This window comes from Nannobrachium achirus (assembly GCF_963921795.1).
Source record: "Nannobrachium achirus genome assembly, chromosome: 12".
In the NCBI taxonomy this organism is placed as follows: Eukaryota; Metazoa; Chordata; class Actinopteri; order Myctophiformes; family Myctophidae; genus Nannobrachium; species Nannobrachium achirus.
In genome coordinates, this window is record NC_137832.1 from 43,667,494 (window position 1) to 43,687,954 (window position 20,461).

General features: G+C 42.9%; 2 protein-coding genes across 2 annotated transcripts in view; one reads left to right on the forward strand and one right to left on the reverse strand.

Moving 5' to 3' along the window:
* Nucleotides 1-57: 57 nt before the first annotated feature.
* letm2 (leucine zipper-EF-hand containing transmembrane protein 2) lies at nt 58-15,484 on the reverse strand. The gene is made up of 11 exons (XM_080739151.1): nt 15,249-15,484; nt 12,648-12,716; nt 11,502-12,000; nt 9,401-9,544; nt 7,296-7,439; nt 6,584-6,787; nt 5,907-6,026; nt 5,123-5,242; nt 4,657-4,755; nt 4,464-4,532; nt 58-2,560 (listed from the first exon to the last, which is right to left on the reverse strand). Exons 2-11 carry the CDS (start codon nt 12,692-12,694, stop codon nt 2,504-2,506), a joined length of 1,503 nt encoding a protein of 500 aa, XP_080595277.1. The 5' UTR covers nt 12,695-12,716; nt 15,249-15,484; the 3' UTR covers nt 58-2,503.
* A 3,364-nt stretch (nt 15,485-18,848) lies between these two features.
* The window catches only part of nsd3 (nuclear receptor binding SET domain protein 3), a 29,410-nt gene continuing 27,797 nt past the window's right edge, over nt 18,849-20,461 (forward strand). The window contains exon 1 of the mRNA XM_080738361.1: nt 18,849-19,156. The gene's annotated coding sequence lies outside the window, so the exon portion shown is untranslated. The remainder of the gene's footprint in view (nt 19,157-20,461) is intronic.

A 20,461-nucleotide genomic window follows, 5' to 3' on the forward strand; every position in this document is an offset into this window, starting at 1 on the left:
TATCGACTGCATACATATAGGATGTATTGACAAGAAAACAGAGGCCACAATAGTAAAAGGGTTTCATCATTTTCATCATGTGAATTATTTTAATCTCCCAAATACTCATTTGACACGGTACAATGCATTATCTTAATACAAGCCAATGAGTTATCTGACTGCAACACCCTTTTAAATGGAAATAATAAGCTACAAACATTTTGTACAGCTTAAGTCACTCCCTCTAATGCAGATAAAACAGCAGATACATTGTGCAATGGCCTATGCAATTCACTGCATCAGTTATCAAATGGGCAGGGTGAGAAAAAAAAACTGTCGACCAGATCAACTCATCACAAAGTATGCAGAGCAACACACAAACATGATGCCTTTCTCAGTCTGACTATATTGTTGTGAACAAAGCACTGTTTTAAATTGAGCATTTACCTCTACCTCAAGACACCACCTCCCTGGCCTTGTCTGTTACTTAGCATCTTAGCTCATTATACATCTACACAATGCTTGGAGGGGAGACTTGGCTAGATTTGGCAGCAGGGTAGCACAAATGAGCTAATTTACTGTCACCTTTTACATGTTTCTGTTCTCAGATCCCCTCTTCCTCTCCCTACCTGGCCACTATCCAGGTGAAAAAATTACTTTGCCAACAACAATCGCAGAGTAGAGGATAGACAATAGTGGGATTCCACAGAAGAGAAACAGGTCAAAGTGCATCGATGCAATTAGGCACCATTGACACGTTGCCATGAAAGCCAGTGTGCACACAATTCTCAAACCAAGCATAAAATGAAATAGCAGGATGTGCAACCAATATACTTAGAAAATAATAAAAATGCAATAAAACTAAAGCCTTTTACCCTTTATTTAAAACAAATGCCCATTCTTTATTGACACCCATGTTTGCGAGGTGCTATAGGAGGAAAACAGCATTTTCTTTTTTCAATTTAACCCAGAGTGAGAATCTAGTGCCAAGGGATGTTATGGTTAGTCTGATGAAGGGGCAGGGGGGATAACAAATATCCACTTTATGTAAAACAAAAAATCTCCCAAGGGCTAAGGCATCATCAAACACACTCGCACACACACACACACGCAAGCATACAGTACGTTTTTGTGGTAAACCTTCGATTGACAACCTTCAAAACCAACGCTTCATGAAACAGGGTATAATCATTATTTCAGCTCTTCAAGAACCATATTACAAAATATTATACAAAACAAAACAACTTTGTAACTGTCATTATTGGCCTCAGAATTTAAATGCTACTCCCAATAAATTATTAGACAATTCTTATTACATATTCATCAATTGAGCTTTAACAAAGGGCATGGGAAACATCCAGTAGTAGTCAATTAACGCCAAATATATTTTTCTTCCAATGTTCAATTTACCACAAATCAAATGGAGTAGCATCACTGTGTTAAAAGACAATATATACACTGTATATTCAGATACCAAAGAAATAGGTACATTTTACACAGATTGTCGGTTCAGTTTCTTACCGATGGAGGCAGACTGCACATCAATGCAGACTCTCACAAGGACTAAGGAGTGAACTCTTTCTTACAATCAAAATAATTAACCTGTGTTTGCTTGCCATTTACAGCTTCTAGTGCTTACACAATGCCACTTCATTCATTGCGAATAGGCCAGTCCAGATCAGTAGGTCTGGGTCATCAGAATGACGAGAGGTTTCTTTAGTTTTGTTGTTGTGGATTACTTGATATCACAGTGCAGTCCAACAATCAACCAGAAAAATCTCTCGTAGGCTGACTCCCACTACAGTCTGAACTTACACTTATTAACGATAAAATCAGTTTAAGTTCATAGAACTTTTGCTTCGTTTAAGAGAACGTAAGGGAGTTGCATAGCAAACTGTACAAAGCAGCTGCTGCTGTGATGTCAGACACAGAGATACATTTACAGGGTATTTACAAATATACAAGGAGGAGATTTTGGAGATGGTCTAGACCACAGGGGATGCCATCCACACAGTTAACCAGACTGGGCCATCTCCTCACTGACATTAAATCAGTTGCATCCCACCGCCAGTGGTCTGCCAGTCCAGTGAAATGTCAGGTTAACAATACACTGTCCACCTGTACTGGTACAGTGGCAACTGAATGGAGTGCATGAATTAGGAAAGGATGGTGGGTTAAGTTAAGCTGAAAGCATGTATGAGCTCAAACTGGCGGTAAAAGGTCTTCCGGGGGGTTTACTACAGAAGACAATCGATAGCATGGGACAAGAGTCCTGTAACACAGATCCATGTGGCATCTGGAGTCAGACAGACCACCTGTGTTGTGGGATGACACATTTTAAGTCAGGCCAAGCCAAGAGCCTCCCATCACTCAGGCCAAGAGAGAGGATTAGAAGATGCTGTGAGAGATAAAGCTCCAATGGTGGCAAGCCATGGCGTTGTCCACAGCCCGACACCCCCTCATGGACACTAGGTGCCACTGCCAATCTTCCATCCAGCCCAGACCTCGAGACCCCTGCCACACTTTAGACACCATTGGCACTCATCTTGCTTTTCTGAGCCAGATCTGTTGCCGCCTTGGCCTGTGGAAGTAGTGACAGTTTAGTTTAACAGTCTTTTTAGATCTCCTTAACTCAACTTTGTCAAATACAATAAAGGATTTGTAGTAACAATAAAAACATGAAATAAATAAAACAGGACAAACTACTTTGGTTGCTTGTCTAACCTATGCAACAATTAGACCTCGAAGTCTTGAGAGCTAGCGGAATGGTGTCCAATTCCGTACACACACACACACTCACGTTAATTCCCAAAGGATTGTCATGTGAATTCACAAATGTATTTATTATCACACTTCATAAATAATATCAACTGATTGCGACCATAGGTCACAGATTATTATCTGAATGGTCACAGCTTGTCCGTATGTATCTCTGTCTATAACGCCTGACACTGTGGTTGTGGGTTTGTCGCTCTGACATCATGCTCTGATGTCACTGTGATGTCAGGGGAACCACTCTTAACAGAATGGGTTTGCCGTTCTGACATCATGCTCTGGCTTCACTGTGATGTCACACTAACAGAATCCCTTTTATGCCCATGTATGGAGTTCCCCTCATCAATATTAAGCCCATATCTAACAGGACTTCATATGGGAATGCCAATGTATGGAGGCCGCATCGGCCACATCCATTACTGTACCACACTAACAGAGTCCATATATGGCCAAGACAGCCCATATCTGTATGGCTGATTCTACAGACAGGGATCTCCATGTATGGGCATAAAGATGTCAGATGTCATAGACTTCATAAGACTTTCACATAACGAATAACTGAGTAAGCATGTTGTTTGGGCTCTCACAGCATATCTCCATACAGTAAATGGATCTCCATGGGTACCAGGGGTCTCCATACAGTATATGGGTAACTGGTCCGATATACATCACTGTCCAGATGGCCGAAGCAAGGTCACATGTCGCCCTCTTGGCGTCTTACTAGTATTTAGACACACAGTATAAAGCATGTTATATGTTGAACACAAATAAGTAGTGCCTTCAATTTCAACTTGGGCGATGGGTACGTGCTCCTGCTCAAAAAGATTCAGGGCAGCGTGACACGATCAATACAACACTGGTATTTAACTACTTAAACCTTATATATACTGTACTTCATTGACCAGGGTACTTGACCCCCTCCTTTTTTTCCTTCTACAGCATATCACACAAACTTAACATTTGTCAGGATTTGCTTTGGAGTCGAGTATACTCTGTATAATTTTAACCTGTGATCTTAGGAACGTGGAGCTAATATTGTGACCGAGTGAGCCAGAGAGCTCGCCGTTCATCACAGTTGTGGATGTTATTTGAAGCTTAGGGGGCCATGCCCTTGCCCCCTTTCTGGCAGAATACCCTCAGGGGATACTACCTTTACTACTACCTTTAAGGACAGATCCAGTAGGTGGCGACATCATCTCCATGTCTGGCCTGCATTTCTCAAGAGCAAGCAGTAACACCATGAAGGTATAGAAAGGGTTCATACTGATAACAGAATGTGGAAGTAGAGGAACGCCCGCATGCTCCAAAAATTCACTTTTATTATAGGCAACCTCAACGTTTCGACTTTACGACTTAATCAGGCAACATTTTGTAATTTTTGCCCGATGAAGACGTAAAGTCGAAATGTTGCAGTTGCCTGTAATAAAAGTCAGTTTTTGGAGCACACAAAAAGTGTGCGGGCGTTCCTCGCCTTCCATTATCTGCATTACCTTGCACCTGGCCTGAATACAGGCTTGAGATGTGCACACAATTTTGTCTATGAACTGTTCATACTGATAACAGACATGAGCTGTATGAAGTGTTCAGAAGCAGAAACTAACTACTAAAGTAACTGGGTCAGAACTCAGAAGTCCCGCCTTGGATCTAATCTCAAACTGTTTCCACTTTCCAGTTGACAACACAAAACCCAGTGTTCCATGGAGACGTACCTGAAGGATTTCAGCAGGAGTAAGAGGTTTGTCTGACAGCACAGGGGCCTTGTCTCTCACCTCCTCTGCCTTGGACAGATAAATAGACAGGAAGACATTTTAGATCAAAAATATTTTATAAAACGGAGGAGCCTTGTGGAACTTTGGAAATGTTGCTGTGTATTTTTGTGGTACATCAAAGGAGTGTACTGACCGGTCTGTCTTTGATGACCAGGGCAGGGTCAGCCAGCCTGTCAGTGGAGGCAGAGGGTGTTGTTGCTTCTGTATTCTCCACAGGAGGAGGGTTAGATTTCTACAAAAACAACAAAAATATATGATCATCCACTCCCTCTCTCCCAAAAAGATTGTGAATACAATATGACTATTGCCTATTATTATTATTGTCGTGTTATTCAGGGTACAAATAAGAGCGCCCCTTTGGCAGAGCCAGGAACAATGAAAGGAGTTATACAAGTTGTGGAGCTTTTCAGAGTACGCCTTACGGGTTTACTGTGTTGCCCAGAACATACTCCACATCCGTGACCTGCATACCATCTACTCAACGACCCGAAAGTGACACTGGACTTTCATGTGCACTGCTCTGATTCTCTAATTTGTACATTCTTGGGACTGTAGAAAAGCCTCAGCTTACTAGATTTAGAGTTATGTGTGCATCTAACCTCAAGTTTAGGTACAGGGGGGATGATTGGAGCTTTAGGTTTGAGGTCCGTCAGGTACATGGCCCTGGAGAGCAGCAGCAGGGATGGAGGAACATTCTCCTTCAGATGCAGGTCCAGCCACTACCAGAAGAGAACCACAGAAGCCGCTTACTTGAGAACACTGCTTTTGGTTATAACACATATTGCACCACATTGAATCCGAAGTAATAAAGAATAAATAATCTAACATGTCACTGAAGCTTGTAAAGAACAATATTGAATTGTTTATGATGTAGCGAAGCACCATTTCCTCTCCCGTTCTCTCTCCCCACAATTCCTGATCTGTTCTGTAAATGGAAGAAATACCCACCCACCCAAAAGAAAAGTGAATTGAATAAAGCAAAGTACACTACGGAACTGATATGTTAATGCTACATTCACACTAGCAGCGACAAAAGCTACCGAGCCGTAGTGTACCCAGGTACATTGCTGTCGAGTGGCTGCTAAAGTGTTACTCGATACAGAGTAGATGAAAAGGGTAGGGTTGAATATCACAGGGAATTGGGTTACCATTAAGAATTAATCGTATTACTTCCATTTACGGAACAGAGCAGGAATTTTGGGGAGAGAGAAGGGGAGAGGAAATGGTGAAATAAAAACATAATTTTGACGCTTCACTACATCGTAAACAATTCAACATTGTTCTTGTGTAAATGTTCTTTACAAGCTTCAGCGACAGTTTGTGGCTTCATGTCGTTGGCCTCCATTGAGAATGACTGTTTCTTTGTCACCTCTAGTGTCTCACCTGCTGTAACTGCTGACGTAGCTGGTCGGTGGTGAGACCCAGAGACCTCATCCCTCGACTACGGCATGCTGCCTGCAGCTCTGACACACTCATGGCCGGCACACCCTCTCCTGCGATCATCTGTAGAGACAGGGAGGGAATAGAATCATTCAGTTTAGGACAATAGGTGTTGAGGAGAGAAACAGATAAAGAAAACATGTAAAACTGGATGTTCTGATAACTGAAAAAAAGAAAAAGAAATTACACTTTTGTGGAAGCATGCAAACATAGGGCGTCGTCTTTATTAACAGCAGTGTGGGTGGCTCTCCACCCTGTACTTCCTCATTTGAACACAACGTTTCGCTACCTCTATCCTCCCTTCATGACCACAGAACCACCACAGCCATAACATTATTTTATCAACCAAATGTTGTTTCTGAATTGTAGTTAAAGATAGATAGTACATTCTTTTGGACATCTATATATTGTCCAAAAGATTTCAAGAAAGATATTGAACTCTTCATACATTTCCTTAGAAAAAGGTAAAGATTGAACCCCGGGTGGAGATTCAGTTGTCATAGATTAGTATAGGAGTCAAGATTGAACAAAATAATTACATAAAAAAAATGAAATAAAATTGTAAGGCACATCTATCATAACAGAGATCTTGAGGACGTCAACACTGCCGCAAATCACACCTCATCGTCTGCCTTGATAGTCCTCAGCTGCATCATCAGCTGGAAGCGGAGCAGATTGTTGGTACCGATGGGCTGCAGCTCCAGCAGCTTACACAGAGCCACCAGCTGGGGGCGCTCCAGGTGCTCCAACGTCAGCTCATCCTCAAACAGCTTGGAGAACTTGACGATGTCCTTGGTGGTAGGCTGTTCCCCGGTGTGACGCACCTGAGCAACATGCAAATGAGACGGCATTGATTGGATGCGGTTTAATGACGCAAAGCAGTGGTTGTCAACATGTGGGTCGGGACCCCCAGGGGGGTCCCCAAAGTATTTTGGGGGCGAGGGGATATGATTATTTTGGGGGGTCGTGGCCTGAAAAGGTTGAGAACCCCTGACGTAAACTGTCATCATGGATTCAGCTGTGTGTTCAGCACCGGAAACAGAGACGCTGGCATGAGTTATGATTAATGATCACTGTGTGTTAGCAGCTACCTGGGATGTATATGTGACCTTTGAATCTCTGTCTGAGCAGAGCAGCAACTGTTAGCTCTGTCAGAAGCAGCGGGTTAATGAATGGCTGAGCGATAAGCAACACAGAGGCATCTGAGATGTAAAATGTATATATTTTACAGTGTTTCACAAAGAGAACCGTTTCATGGTATAAACTAGTGGTGGCAGATCGGCGAATTTTGAGCTACTGTGCAAAACAAAGATGACAGCATTCTGGTTTTACCTTCTGTACGTATGTGGAGAAGCGCTGCGTCTCGTCCTCAGTCTGAACCTTTGCCTTGTTCCTGCGGGCCATCTCTGCGATGGTCTCCTGGAGAAACTTGGCCAGTTCCAGTTTTGCTGCCAGACCCTTCTTTTGCTTCTCCTCCTGCAGAGAGAGAGGCCGGTTGAGCTCAGAATTAAACTTTTAAAAAGTTGTGAGGAGATAAACAGTGTAGGAAAATATACTATAGTCGGTACCAGGTCCCTCTCCTGCAACATTATTCTGTCTCAATGATGGGATGGAGGATGTATTGGTTATAGTGTGGACCTATATACTCATTAAAAGCAGGGTAAGTAATATTGTTTCATTTGTTTGCTTAAAACAATAGTATTTTGTTAAAAAGTTTAACGGCCAGGCTACACCAGAAAACGCGGACACATGCGTGCGCTGTCTGTGCGTGCGCTCTCTGTGCGTGTGCGAAAAGCCCCTGGCTACAACAAGGAGGGGGTATATGTGCGGGAGACCATGGGAGTCTGTGTACAAAACGCATACGCGTATGTAAAAAATAGAACCGATCCTATTTTTAGGGAATGCGTATCCGTGGTTCGCGCTATCCGTGCGCCTGGTGTAGCCGGCTGAATTGATATACATTAGATCTTTCCAAAACGCGCATACGCGCGCGCGCACGCCCCGCATACGCTAACGTGCGTAAAGACGCTTGGTGTAGCCTGCCCGTTAAGCACTATTTGTGAATGTGATAGCGCAGTGGTCTTCAACAGGGGGTCCTCAGAGTTACTACAGGGGGTTTCTCCCTTTTTTATATTAACCATTTGAACCCTAGTGTCCATATTCTGAGAACTTTAGCTGCGAGGCGTTGTGAGCTTGTAGATCGGCTATTTTTGGCAAAGAGGTTTGGTGTAGAGGGGAAATAGAGCACACCAAGTACATAGTGAAAGGTCAAGTGTATTTAATATTGACGGTTCAAGTGGTTAAATATCTGAAAACAAATTGAAAATAACCCAAAATACACTGATGATCATGCTGTCAAACGATGAAACTATACGGAATCTATGAAATGGAATCTAAGGTTGCCCCTCAACCTTAGATTCCATTTCATAGATTCCGTATAGTTCATCCATGCTTCATCTCTCTCTCAACTAAGGGGTCCTTGGCCTGAAAACGTCGAAGACCCCTGTGATATAGTGTTCCAGTTCAATTTTGTCGGATCTATTTCTTTGTGTCATCACTTCCAATTTTGTTTGTTTAATCTGTATCCTGTGAGTTCTCTCTCCTTTATGGATAGAATTGCTAATCTGACCTGAAAATGTGTTTTCTGTTTAATTAATCAAGAACTGGAGGGACAGGGAGATCCGTTACTAAACAAACAACTCTACCAATGAGTACTATCAGAATATAAAGCAATTTAACACTTATTTTATCAAAAGAATGTCACTTACCATACTAAAGTGATTGTGTAACAAAATTGTGGCAGGTGGGTTCCTTATTTTCCAAAAACAAAGCGACAAATCTGACCAAATTGACAGAATACCGTTTTACGAAATCCCTCACCATGACGTCACAAAACAAGTCTGTTGTGAAAACACCAGTGCTCTTTTAATCTTGTGTCTCAAAGGCCAGACACCGCTGTTGTCCAGCAGCACGTGGGCATATCTGGGAGTCACTCAGCCATGTTCCCAGAGCGTCCAGGGAACATCAGAGCTGACATAGCTAATGAACCTAACAGAAAAGAACCATCTGCTTCTACTGGATTTAACCCTTCACAGGGGAGGAAAGATGAGGGTTCGGGTGAGGTAAAAAAAAAAGCCCTAAATGGTAACTCATATGATATCAAGGTGTATTGTTACAATTGGTAGCAATACAATACACACGATTTCTTGAACACATGAGAATCTGGCAATGTTTTTCTAAACATTATTTGTGTTGAGATAACATTGTCAAAAGCAATTGTCTCAAATGGCCATGACCAACTGCTTGCATCAGCTATGACTGGTTCCTTAAATACACTGCACACCTCACCCTATCTGAGGTTATGTAAGCAGGGGATAGACTTGGGCCATGAAGTCAGTCATGCTTCAGGCCGATTCAGAGTGTATATGTAAACATGCCTTTTTGGACTCCGTCTCGAAAGTGGAGGGAAGCATCTCTGGGAAGAGCTTGAGGAAGACAGGAAGCAGGAACTCCATGAAAGGAACGATGATGAACAGCGTGAAGGGCACAAGACGGAAGAGGTCAGCACAGGTCCTCATAAGCTAGAGAGAGAGTTGGAAAGAAACTGACATGAGTATCATGGCCAACAAGTCACAAGTAGCTGGCATCAGGGTGCCAGGATTACTGGTCTAGTGAAGTTTCAGTTTCCTCTTGGCAAGCACAACTTAACGTGAGCCTTTTGAGAATTCTTGCCAATCCTATCAAAGCTGTCAGTAATAGTATGACTGTATTTTGTATATCACAGGCAAACCATGTGTGCTGTAGCGCTGTCAGCTTCCTAAAATAGCCCAAATACAACTCTGTCATGATGACAGTCACAGCTTGGGTTACTGTGTGTGCATGCAGGTGTGCCTGTGTTTCTCATACAGTAAATTCATCTCCCTCACCAATGTATATGAACTTGGTAAAATGCAGTTGCATTTTAAGTTGCAAGTTAACTGACAAATGTCTGCAAGCAATGGGCATTTAAAGACATTTATACAGCTACAGAAGTCAAACGCGACCTCTATGGTCCCACTAACCAAGACAGAACATGAGAAAATGCACTGAGAAGCCCCTTTTAAATCACCAGTAAGCTTACCTGAGAGTTGCCTACAATGACCTATTTCATGCTTTGTGAACACAACTGAAACCAAACCAGCTCAGCTGACCACATCAGCTGATTTGAGTTTCAGAACTAGCTCCTGGTACTGAACATCACTGAAATCAATGTTCACTGTAAACAGTTAAGCTATTATTTATCCACTCTACTACTGTACATCCAGCAGTCTTTATTCTGAAGCCCAGGAATGGATAGGATAACATGTATGGCTTCCATTGCTGACAGAATAATCCTAAATTCCATATTCTTGATCATTTCACAGTCTACCTGATGAGCTGATGAAAATTTAAAACTAAAAGCTTAGTCTCTTGACTGTCAAAAAAAAGGAAATTTATATTTTATCTGAAAAATAATTCAATTGTTGAATTCCATATTCCTGATTGCTACACTATCTGATAAGTTACTGCCAGTTACCTAACATTATAGTATGTCTGCACTTTCTTCATTGTTTGTACTGCTTTTGTTTACACTTGTGATCCCAGGTGAAATGTTATTCAGTTCACAGTGCACCCATGAGGTGGGTGGGCAATAAAGTCTGAACTGAACATAAACTGAATGAGACTCACAAATGATACCAATATGCTAGGCTATTAGTCTACGTGCTGTGGAATTAAATAAAAGAGCAATCCTTACTGATAGAAAGCAGAATAGATTAACTACAAAACTGTATGTGGAACTGAATAACAGTTAAAAACATGAAAGCTATTATAAAAGCCATATCATGGCACACAGCACATGAAATAGGTTGTTGTTGATGATGTGTGTAGCTGCTGTGACTGTACAGTAAGCTAATGGGGATCTAATAAATACATTAAAAAAATCAAAGCTTAAATCTACACCATGCATGTGCATGGTACACTATGCCTAAGCCAACTCAGCTGCCAGGACTTCCCAAGTACATAGTGTGCTACACCAGGAGTTTAATATAGGCCGACAGGTCAGGAGCCATGGCAGAGACAGTCAGAAAATCAACACACCATACAAACATTAAGAAGGATTGTCATGGCGCCATCCCGGCCAGCCCTCTGCCATAAAATGTATCGGATTGATTTACTAACAATCACCCAGTCACCAGTGGCAAGGCAGAATAACCAGCGCAGCTACTTTCTACTACAAGATCTTCAACAATGGGAATGAGAAGAGACTAGACACCCGTGATTATGCTGTGACCTGAGGGCAGGGCAGTATAAAGACAAGAGATAAGGAGAGGGCAGAAAAGTACAGAACATTTTCCAGGATCGCTTGCATTCCATTGACTTCCGAGCATTGCATAACTGATCAACATGCTTAGGCCTGGCCTGGCTGCTGTGCTCATATAGGACTAGGAGCATGAGGAAAATCAACTTAGCCTTAACTAATTATGGCCAAAATAATGCAACACAGCCCCCAGTTCTTACCCGTCTTCTCTCCCTGCGTGAGAGAACTTGTCCGTGCAACAACCTCCACCCCATCCTGCTGGCAATCTTGGTGTCGATGCCCAGGAGCCGAAAGCCATTGTAGTAGTGTTTCATCTCATCCACAATCCTCACATATAGAGATTTTTTCACCACTGCCCTCTCCTGAGCTGGAGCAGCAGCAGCAGTTGGTGGGGTGGGAGCTGGTGGGGGTTGAGTGGGGGTCGAAGGTGTGGCGGGTTCTTTCTTTGTCGCCTGAGGGTCATCCTGGGCTCCAGGAGCTTTAGTGTCTTGTTTTGTGTCCTGGAGCCAAGTGGTTGAGCTGTGTAGGGACCTGGCTAGCAAGCTAGCGCTGTGAGTCCGACAGGTGTGGGTCCTGAGGCAGTGGTGGGAGTGCCTGGTTGTGTATATGGGGGATAAATGGCCGGTACGTTCTATATGTAGGTAGGCTTTGGAAGAGAGAGACGAACAGCTCTGTCTCTTGGACAGCAAATACGATCCCCTGTTGACAGAGAAAAGGAAAATGTTAACACATTACAGTGTGAGGTAGGGTTGCAATAACATTGCAGAAAGGACTATGTAAAACATATACAAGAACCTGGCCACAAGCTAGTCATAACAGTCACTGATAATTTACATATCTGGTGGAGACTGCAAACTTAACTTACACAAGCTAGTACCTAACATAGACACCTACTGGCAATTAATACTTTAACAGGAGTGTCATGTCATGTTTGGGGGAAGAGTATTGTTATTGTTTTAAGTGAGTGGCCATGTTTCACCATTTTGCACATTCACTTGCATCAATACATGCCTGTCAGTAGTAATTCTAGTCTTTAACTACACCCATCTCCAGTGATTTGACCAAAAACAAGCAGTTAATCTTACTTCAGTAGAGTAACCTAGACTTTCAGTCTTTATGAGACAATTTAAACAATTGCTGAGATACAAACAAGTTACCTTGAAGTGTCACTGTCCCCCAAAGACACTGTACCACCACTAGGCAAGTTATCAGGTCTTAAATCACTGGATGAGCAGTGTGTTTAACTCCGGTTATTGTGAGTATTCTTCAATGCAGTGATTTCCATCTCTGTCAATACAATAAACTAAAGTATATTATAATGTGTAACTGCTGACACAATCTCTTACCTGCATCTTGTGACAGCCAGAATCACCTGGGCATTAAAAACTGCCATAGCAGAGGCAGAGTGAGGTATCCTGTTAAAAGCACAAATCACACAAATCATTGTTAGTTACATAAAATTAAATAACATGACAGTGAGCTTGATTCAACAGCAATCTGACAGGTGTTTTGGTCGGCATGGCAGAGGTGAGGCAACGTTACATCACCACGTCCAGGAGTTACACGCGCCTATCTTGTCACGTGGCCGTCAACGTAAACAGGCAAATGTCATTAACGATCCCACCGCCGTATGTTGTTTGTTTAGATTAGTCACCTACCGTGGCAACGCGGGCCCTTTATGTAGGGTGACCAGACGTCCCGTTTTACCCGGGACAGTCCCGTTTTCAAGCTGCGTGTCCCGGTGTCCCGACAAATATCTTTAAAACACTGATATGTCCCGCTTTTCAACATTCACTGCAAAATTGTCCCGGTTTTTGCCAGAATTAAAATAATAGTAGCTGTTTTCAGTGGTTGCATAGACATTTATCATGTTCTTTTCATGAAAACATGCTCACCTAACCAATCAGCAGGAACAAATTCATTGCGTGTCTGAATTCAACGCTGAGGCTGTTTGTCAATCACTCACTGCCTGTTTGCAACCCTGCGGTGCGTGTGTGCGCGTGCACGAACGTCAGAGAATGGGCACATGCGTGCGCTGTAACGTGCGCATTGCTTTTAGGGTCCCAGTTTTAGGAAACAGTGTTTTGCGTCCCGGTTTGAGTGGCTGGAAATATGGTCACCCTACCTTTATGTCATAGTTTATCATACAACAACAATATACGTTCACTAACATTTTAGAAGAAATTAAGGCGTTCAGTGCAGTCGGAAGAGTTAACCTCGTAAAAGATTCGTTTTGATTCACTGTTCCACTCAGGCTTGTCAACTCTCCTGGATTTCCCAGGAGTCTCCTGGATTTTGACCCTATCTCCTGGCATGCTCCTGGATTGGCAAATCTCCTGGATTTCTCCTGGATTTGGTATCAAACTCCCCAGATTCACCAGAACACAGGAAATTACATCTACTATGTTAATTTTTTTCTGGGGGAGGACCCCCAGACCCCCTGCTTTAGGGGTGGGGCAATGAATGCAAGAAAGATCAGACACAATGACTTAAAATTAGAAGTCATCATTAAAGATGTCCTTTGGTTCAGTCATCAAATATGTACACCTACATTTGGCATTTTAAGGCTGAAATTGTACCCATGCTAGTAAAGCAAGCCCGATAAACATATAAAACATGCACTAATTCACCAGAACACAGGAAATGACATCTACTATGTTACATTTTTTTCTGGGGGAGGACCCCCAGACCCCCCACTTTAGTGTTGGGGGCAATGCATGCAAGAAAGATCATATACATGTAATGACTTAAAGATGAGAAGTCATTATTATTCACCTACATTTGGTATTTTAAGGCTGAAATTGGACGAGTGCTAGTAAAGCAAGCTTCATAAAAGTATCAAACATGCACAAAATTCAACAGAACACAGGAAAATATATATCTGTTAAGAGGTTTTGGGGAGAGGACCCCCAGACCCCGGTAGGGGAGTTCTGCGCACACCCCAAAAAATAAATCTCCTGGATTCTGACCGTCCAATGTTGACAACCCTGGACTTCCACTAGAGAACTGAATCTATTGACTAGATTCACTCTATAAATCCAGATGTGATGTTTGAAAATGATATCTTAGTTGCTTCACTGGTCGAACGTCTGCCACCGTTTTAATTGTATTTTTAATTGTTAACGTTAGCAAACCGCATATAGCCAGCACGTTAGCTAGGTTAGCTAAAGCAAACTAAACATTTTTGCCTTTGATTGTGAAAGACAGGCCGGGTCTCACGTGTTAAAGAGCTTCATCATACGTGTATATATCTCTTCATATTGATATGGACTCTGGTTGAGAGTAGAGTAGGCCTACTTGAATGTCAGACAGAGGGAGGCTATGTTATCATCTTAGCTACTAAGCTTCCTGTGACATTATTATGACAGTTACGCAGCTAACGCCACCAGCGATGAAAAAGGTACTCAAATTCTTTACTAATACTACAATGTAGAAATACTCCATTACAATTAAAAGTACAGAATTCTAAAAGTACTTGAGTAAAATTACAAAAGTATTGGTATAAAAATGTACTTAAAGTACCAAAAGTAAAGGTAATCGTTATGCAGTATGTCCCTGCCCTCTTTTGAAAATAGCCTATCCACAAGCTCGCAATGCGACGTATTGTGAGACTGATGTGATAATGCATGTTTTGTGATGATAATCAAAATCTACAAAGAACTATCTAAAGTTTTCATATAAATGTAGTGGAGTCAAGGTACACAATTTGGATCCTAGATGTAGTGAGTAAAAGTAAAAGTGTTGTAAATTGGAAAATACTCAAGTAAAGTACAAATGCCTCAAAATTGTGACAGTACAGTACTTGAGTAAATGTACTGAGTTACTTTCCACCACCGCAACAAAAAAAAAAAAGTACCCTCTGCCTTTAGCGCATAGCCTGTTAGCAGCTAGCTAAGCTAGCTGCACAGCACAGCGGAAAATGGCAGTCTGGTGACGAAGGAACCTACCTCCAGCGTCAATGTCCGAGCTATGGCTGCTGACTGGGCGTAGTAAGAAGAAGGCTTCTCGGTGAAAACGAACAAAATAATCCATTCAAAGCGGTCGGTCGGTTAATGTCGCGCGACGAAAAACACAAGGGGCGGGCACGGTCATGGTTGAAGCCGTTTACGAAGCGTTTTCCCCTTTCGTTTTTGTGTATATTCTTTAATGAAGATGGTTCTAGAAGGAGTCGGCCTCCATTCGGTGCAGCGATGACTGCACTGAAAGGTCACGGTGAACATGCGTGGATGTTGTTGGCTGCACGAATCAGGAGAGGTGGGTTCACGTCGGCGGCGTCGGGTTGTAGGAACCAATCACAGCCTAGAGCTCAGCTCCAACACGCCAATCACAGCCCAGAACACGGGCATAGCAGTGGGCGTGGTTTACTGGTGCCACTAAAAAAAATCTCCCATTCATTTTCCCCAGACTTTTACAAATATATTTAGATAAATTATTTTAAGCCTAGAAACAAACCATCCAGAATCCTGGTGAATCATGACCATAAAACCATTGATTATGTGATAACAAATATTTGTATATTTATATTAATGTATTATTTATTTATTAATAAATACCCTTTGTTTAGGGATTTTCAATCTTTGAGCGGTGCAAACTGCTCCTACATCTGGCTTTGTGTGTCTGTAAATGAGTGTCCGTAAGGGCCGATTCATACTCCACTTTTAGAGCCGAATTTATTTCGGTTCAATACAATCGTCTCTAAAAGTGGAGTATGCTGTATGCATCGCGTCCACGTTTTTCCCAATGACCCTAAGCCCGACGGTGAGGGCGCGGGGGGCTGCAAGGGACAGGAGCGCTTGTTTTCGGTGATGACAGAGGCGCGCCGTGTCAGGCGACCATGAGCCACGTGAGACACCGCCGAGCGAGTGGTAGCGTGCGAGTCGCCATGTCGAGCGTTGCGACGTAGCTGACTCAGCGCCGTTACCGAGTTATGCGCCGCTATGAACAGAATAGTAAATCTTCGTCCCCCGGACTTTCGGCACCTCCACACGGTCCAAGTGAACACAGCGAAGCGCTCCCTACCTCCTTGAGTCCTTGCCTACCACTGGCCCACACCGTTGTGCTTAGGTTCCTTGGGAAACGCCAGGTCGCGTATGCATCGGCCCTAAGAGTGTCCGTATGAGCACGGAACTCCATGTATGGAGATTGGAGAATGATCCCAGACAGCACAGCACCGATGCCTATTTCCCTCTGTAACAATGTAGGTGCTATGTAGCGTCGGGACTCGGGAGCGTTTGCTCATTGGGAAGATGTATTTGCGACGTCGCTTGTCAATTTTGATCCTCGCTCGCGCAGCATTGGCAAGCGACGTCGCAAATGCGTCTTCCCAGTGAGCAAACGCTCCCGACACTACATAGCGCCTACATTGTTACAGAGGGAAGTATGGCATCGGCACAGGTCGCTCTGCTGTCAGGGATGACTGACGTCACTGACATGAGTGTCCGTATGAGTGTCCGTATGAGCACAGAACTCCATTTATTGAGACTAGAAGCTCGGGCGGCCCAGCGTCTAGTCGGCGACCTGGCCAACTCGGGAACGATGTAAATAGGGAATGAATGCCCCGCCCTTTAATGCAAACCCCATTATACCTGTTGTCATAGGACCCGTTTTGACCATCTGTTTGCCTGTGTCCATTTATGCCCATATATGGAGATATCTGTTATCTGTCTGTCTGTCTGTCTGTCTGTCTGTCAGTGTCCATTTTATGTCCATATATGGAGATCACTGCAGATATAGTTCTGGGTCCATTTTATGCCCATATATGGAGATATCTGTCTATTTGCGTCCATTTCATGCCCATATATGGAGAACTCTGTATCTGTCTGTCTGTGTCCCTTTATGCCCGTATATGGAGATCTTTGTGATTCTGCGTAAATTTTATGCCCATATATGCCATTTGCGTCCATTTTATGCCCATTTATGGAGATCTCTGTATCCGTCTGTCTGTGTCCCTTTATGCCCGTATATGGAGATCTTTGTGATTCTGCGTCCATTTTATGCCCATATATGCTATATATGGAGATATTCAGAGATTTTTTGTTGACTCATGTGGCGTACGTGATGTCAGAGCCTTTTATGAAGTGATGTCACAATGAGTCAGAGCTTTCGCCGATTTCCTCCGGAACAGCCTGATGTCAACAATCAACCCCGCATAAGGAGATTCCGAACGTTTCGCGCCGGTTCGGGAAAACCGCGCGTCGGGTCGGGTCGAGACCCGGCACTGCACTCCGTGCCGCGGCGGGGAACGCGTGTGCCGAATCTGAAGCCGGTGGGACGAACGGTTCTCGAGATACGCGGATTACAGACACACAGACAGACAGACAGACAGACAGACAGACACACACGCAGAGACTTCTCGCATTTATAGATAGATAACTGACATCACGGACAGAACGGCCCATACAAAGTGACGCAAGGAGTGAATTTGATGCAGGTTATTGTAAAAGATTCACTCCCCTGGAGGAGGAGTCGGGGGATGAAGATTTATGATTCTGTCCCTGAGTAGGCTCAAGCGGACTTCGCAACGCTCGACACGGCGGCTCGCTCGCTTTAGCTCGCTTGGAGGTGTCTCACGTGGATCAAGTTCGCTTGAGATGGTGCGCCTCCGTCGTCTTCACCAGCCAAAAGCTCCCAAGCCGTGTTGGGGAACCTTTTACAATAACCTGCGTTGAATTCCCTCCTCGCCAAGGAGATATGCTCATGGGTGTCGTGTTTGATACCATGCAAAGTGAGCACCGCTCACTTCACACAGGTCCGATTTTTTTCTTTTCACAGAATCAAAGGTTTCATGGTCATGATTCACTAAGATCCTGATGGCTTGTTTCTAGGCTTAAAATATTTTTGTAAAAGTGGGGATTTTTTTTTTTTTTGGGCACCAGCAAACCACGCCCACTGCTATTCCCTATGACACCCCCCAACATACTGCATCCGTTTTTATGCTCCGTAGTACCACAGTGTCGCTCGTCGAAAAAAGACCAGATCTCTAAAGTCATCGATCAAAGCGACGCGTTGATAACTTGTAGATCTATCTACTCCTCTCGCAATGGAAATGAAGAACAAATCAAGCCTTTAGTAGCCTATTAATCATGTTTCTAAAATGTTGATTGCAATATTCACGAACACGAACACATCATGTCATGTCAGTAATTATTAATTAATAACATTTCCTTCAGTAAATCTATCTTCCGATTGTTTTTCGACAGCAGCCCTTATTTCTTGTGTTAAAGCCATAGGTTAAAGCAAGACGCTTATTGCAGCTGCCCAACCTAGGTCGCGTTGTTTTACATGAATACTTGTTTTGTTTTTTGTTTACAATAATGTCTCTATAGCGATGAGCTAAAAACCCACACGTTATGGTGGATCTGATGAAGAAGACCCCCTCCACCACCACCTACAGTCCAATCGGGTGCTTGTGATTTGGCGCTGAGCGGAGTACAAGGCCCCGTAGCAGCCAGGGGAGCAGCTAGGGTGCTTTTGTTAGCTGGAGGAAGAGGGAGCTGTATTATTATGTTAAAATAGACTAGCACAGAATCTGAGGTAGATAGATTAGATACATAGATAGATAGGGGCGAAAGTTGGACATTCCTCCCGTCTCCACCAAGATTCTACCGAATGCTCCTCTAGCTTTTTAGCTCCTGCAGATTGAGGAGGAAGAGGCAGGCAATGGGATTGGGTTAGCGATCAGTTACGTTAACCCCCCACCCACCCCTCATCTATTGAGAATAGCGTTAAAAAACGAAGAGGCCCTGCGGTCAATATAATCTGCGATCTTTATTATTTTTTTATTTTTTACACTTTATACAGATTGCACGCGGAAAACGTATCCTGGTGTATGTGTTTAGAATGGGACACACTGAAGGTATTGACATGTTTTATTTCACAGCATCTTTACTGTCTGTGCGTGCTCCGTTTTTGCTTTCTCTCTAGAGATAAGCGTGTTTACTGTCGTATTGCTGCATGTTTACGAGTGAACGGCCCGCGTAGTCGTTGCTTGTTTTGTTTTTAACATTTAGTTTTCCTACAAACCAGTGATGGAGGTATAATCACGCTAGACAAATTTGATTTAAAGGGATAAAGGCAGCCATATTGTCAATGTAGCATAGCTAATGTTAGCTGCCTTTTCATCTTGTGTTTCCTGCCTTATACACGTCGCAAATCTGCAACATGTCGCCATGTGCCAGCATCAAGAACATTACATCACATTTTCATACATGTTTTAAAGAAGGAGACAAAAATAGGTGCATAAAAACAGGTATATGTTGGCTAGCTACCAGTTCCACTGAAACATTTTTGCCTGCGCAGTCATTTTCCAAACGTAACAACACATGTAAAATGTGTGTCAATGCTTGTAACAGTGAAGCTATGCCTAAATATCTCAATAAAGGCATGAAGATGGTGCATAGGTTGACACCATGGATGTTTACATCGTCGTGTGGAAGGAAGGCAGCCCTGCTGCCTTGGTCTGTTCAGTAGCGTTGCGATCAAAGGACTAGTATTGACATGGTATTTACACGTTTAACGGGGATTTGAATGGGTCTCGCGGAAGAATTCTGACACAACCCAAATAATTTCAAAGAGCAGAGCATCTACTCAGCTGTTTTGTTTGTTTGTTGTTATCAATAGGCCTATTGATAGCAGTTTTGTGGAAAAATTAGGTTGACTAGATGATCCCCCCAGCAGCAAATAACTAAAGGTTGTTTGGAGTCCTGAGAACAAGTGTTGGCCTGATTGAATACTTTATTAACAGTCTGCAAATAGTAGGTTATACAATGATGCTAAAAGGATAACCTAAAAAGCCCCAAAGGCTTGTTTCCATTGTGATCCTGTGTATTCAATTCATTGAGTAATATGATTAGTAATATGATGACTTGATGAGATATCATTAGGTCTGTAAAAGATAGATCCTGTTGGTCCCAATTTTGAATAGATGTTTCATTGACTTGGCACCAGTGTTCTTATATTTGCAATGGCAACGCCAAGTAATAACACCAGTAATAACACCACAATTGTTTACTAGGGACTAGGGCTGCACGATATGGACCACATTTAATATCTCCATATTTATGCCAAATATTCTGATATTGATATGATATATTACTTTACACATTTCATATTCAATATTTTAAGTGTTGCAAAAGTGAAAACTAAGCATTATTCAAAAAAC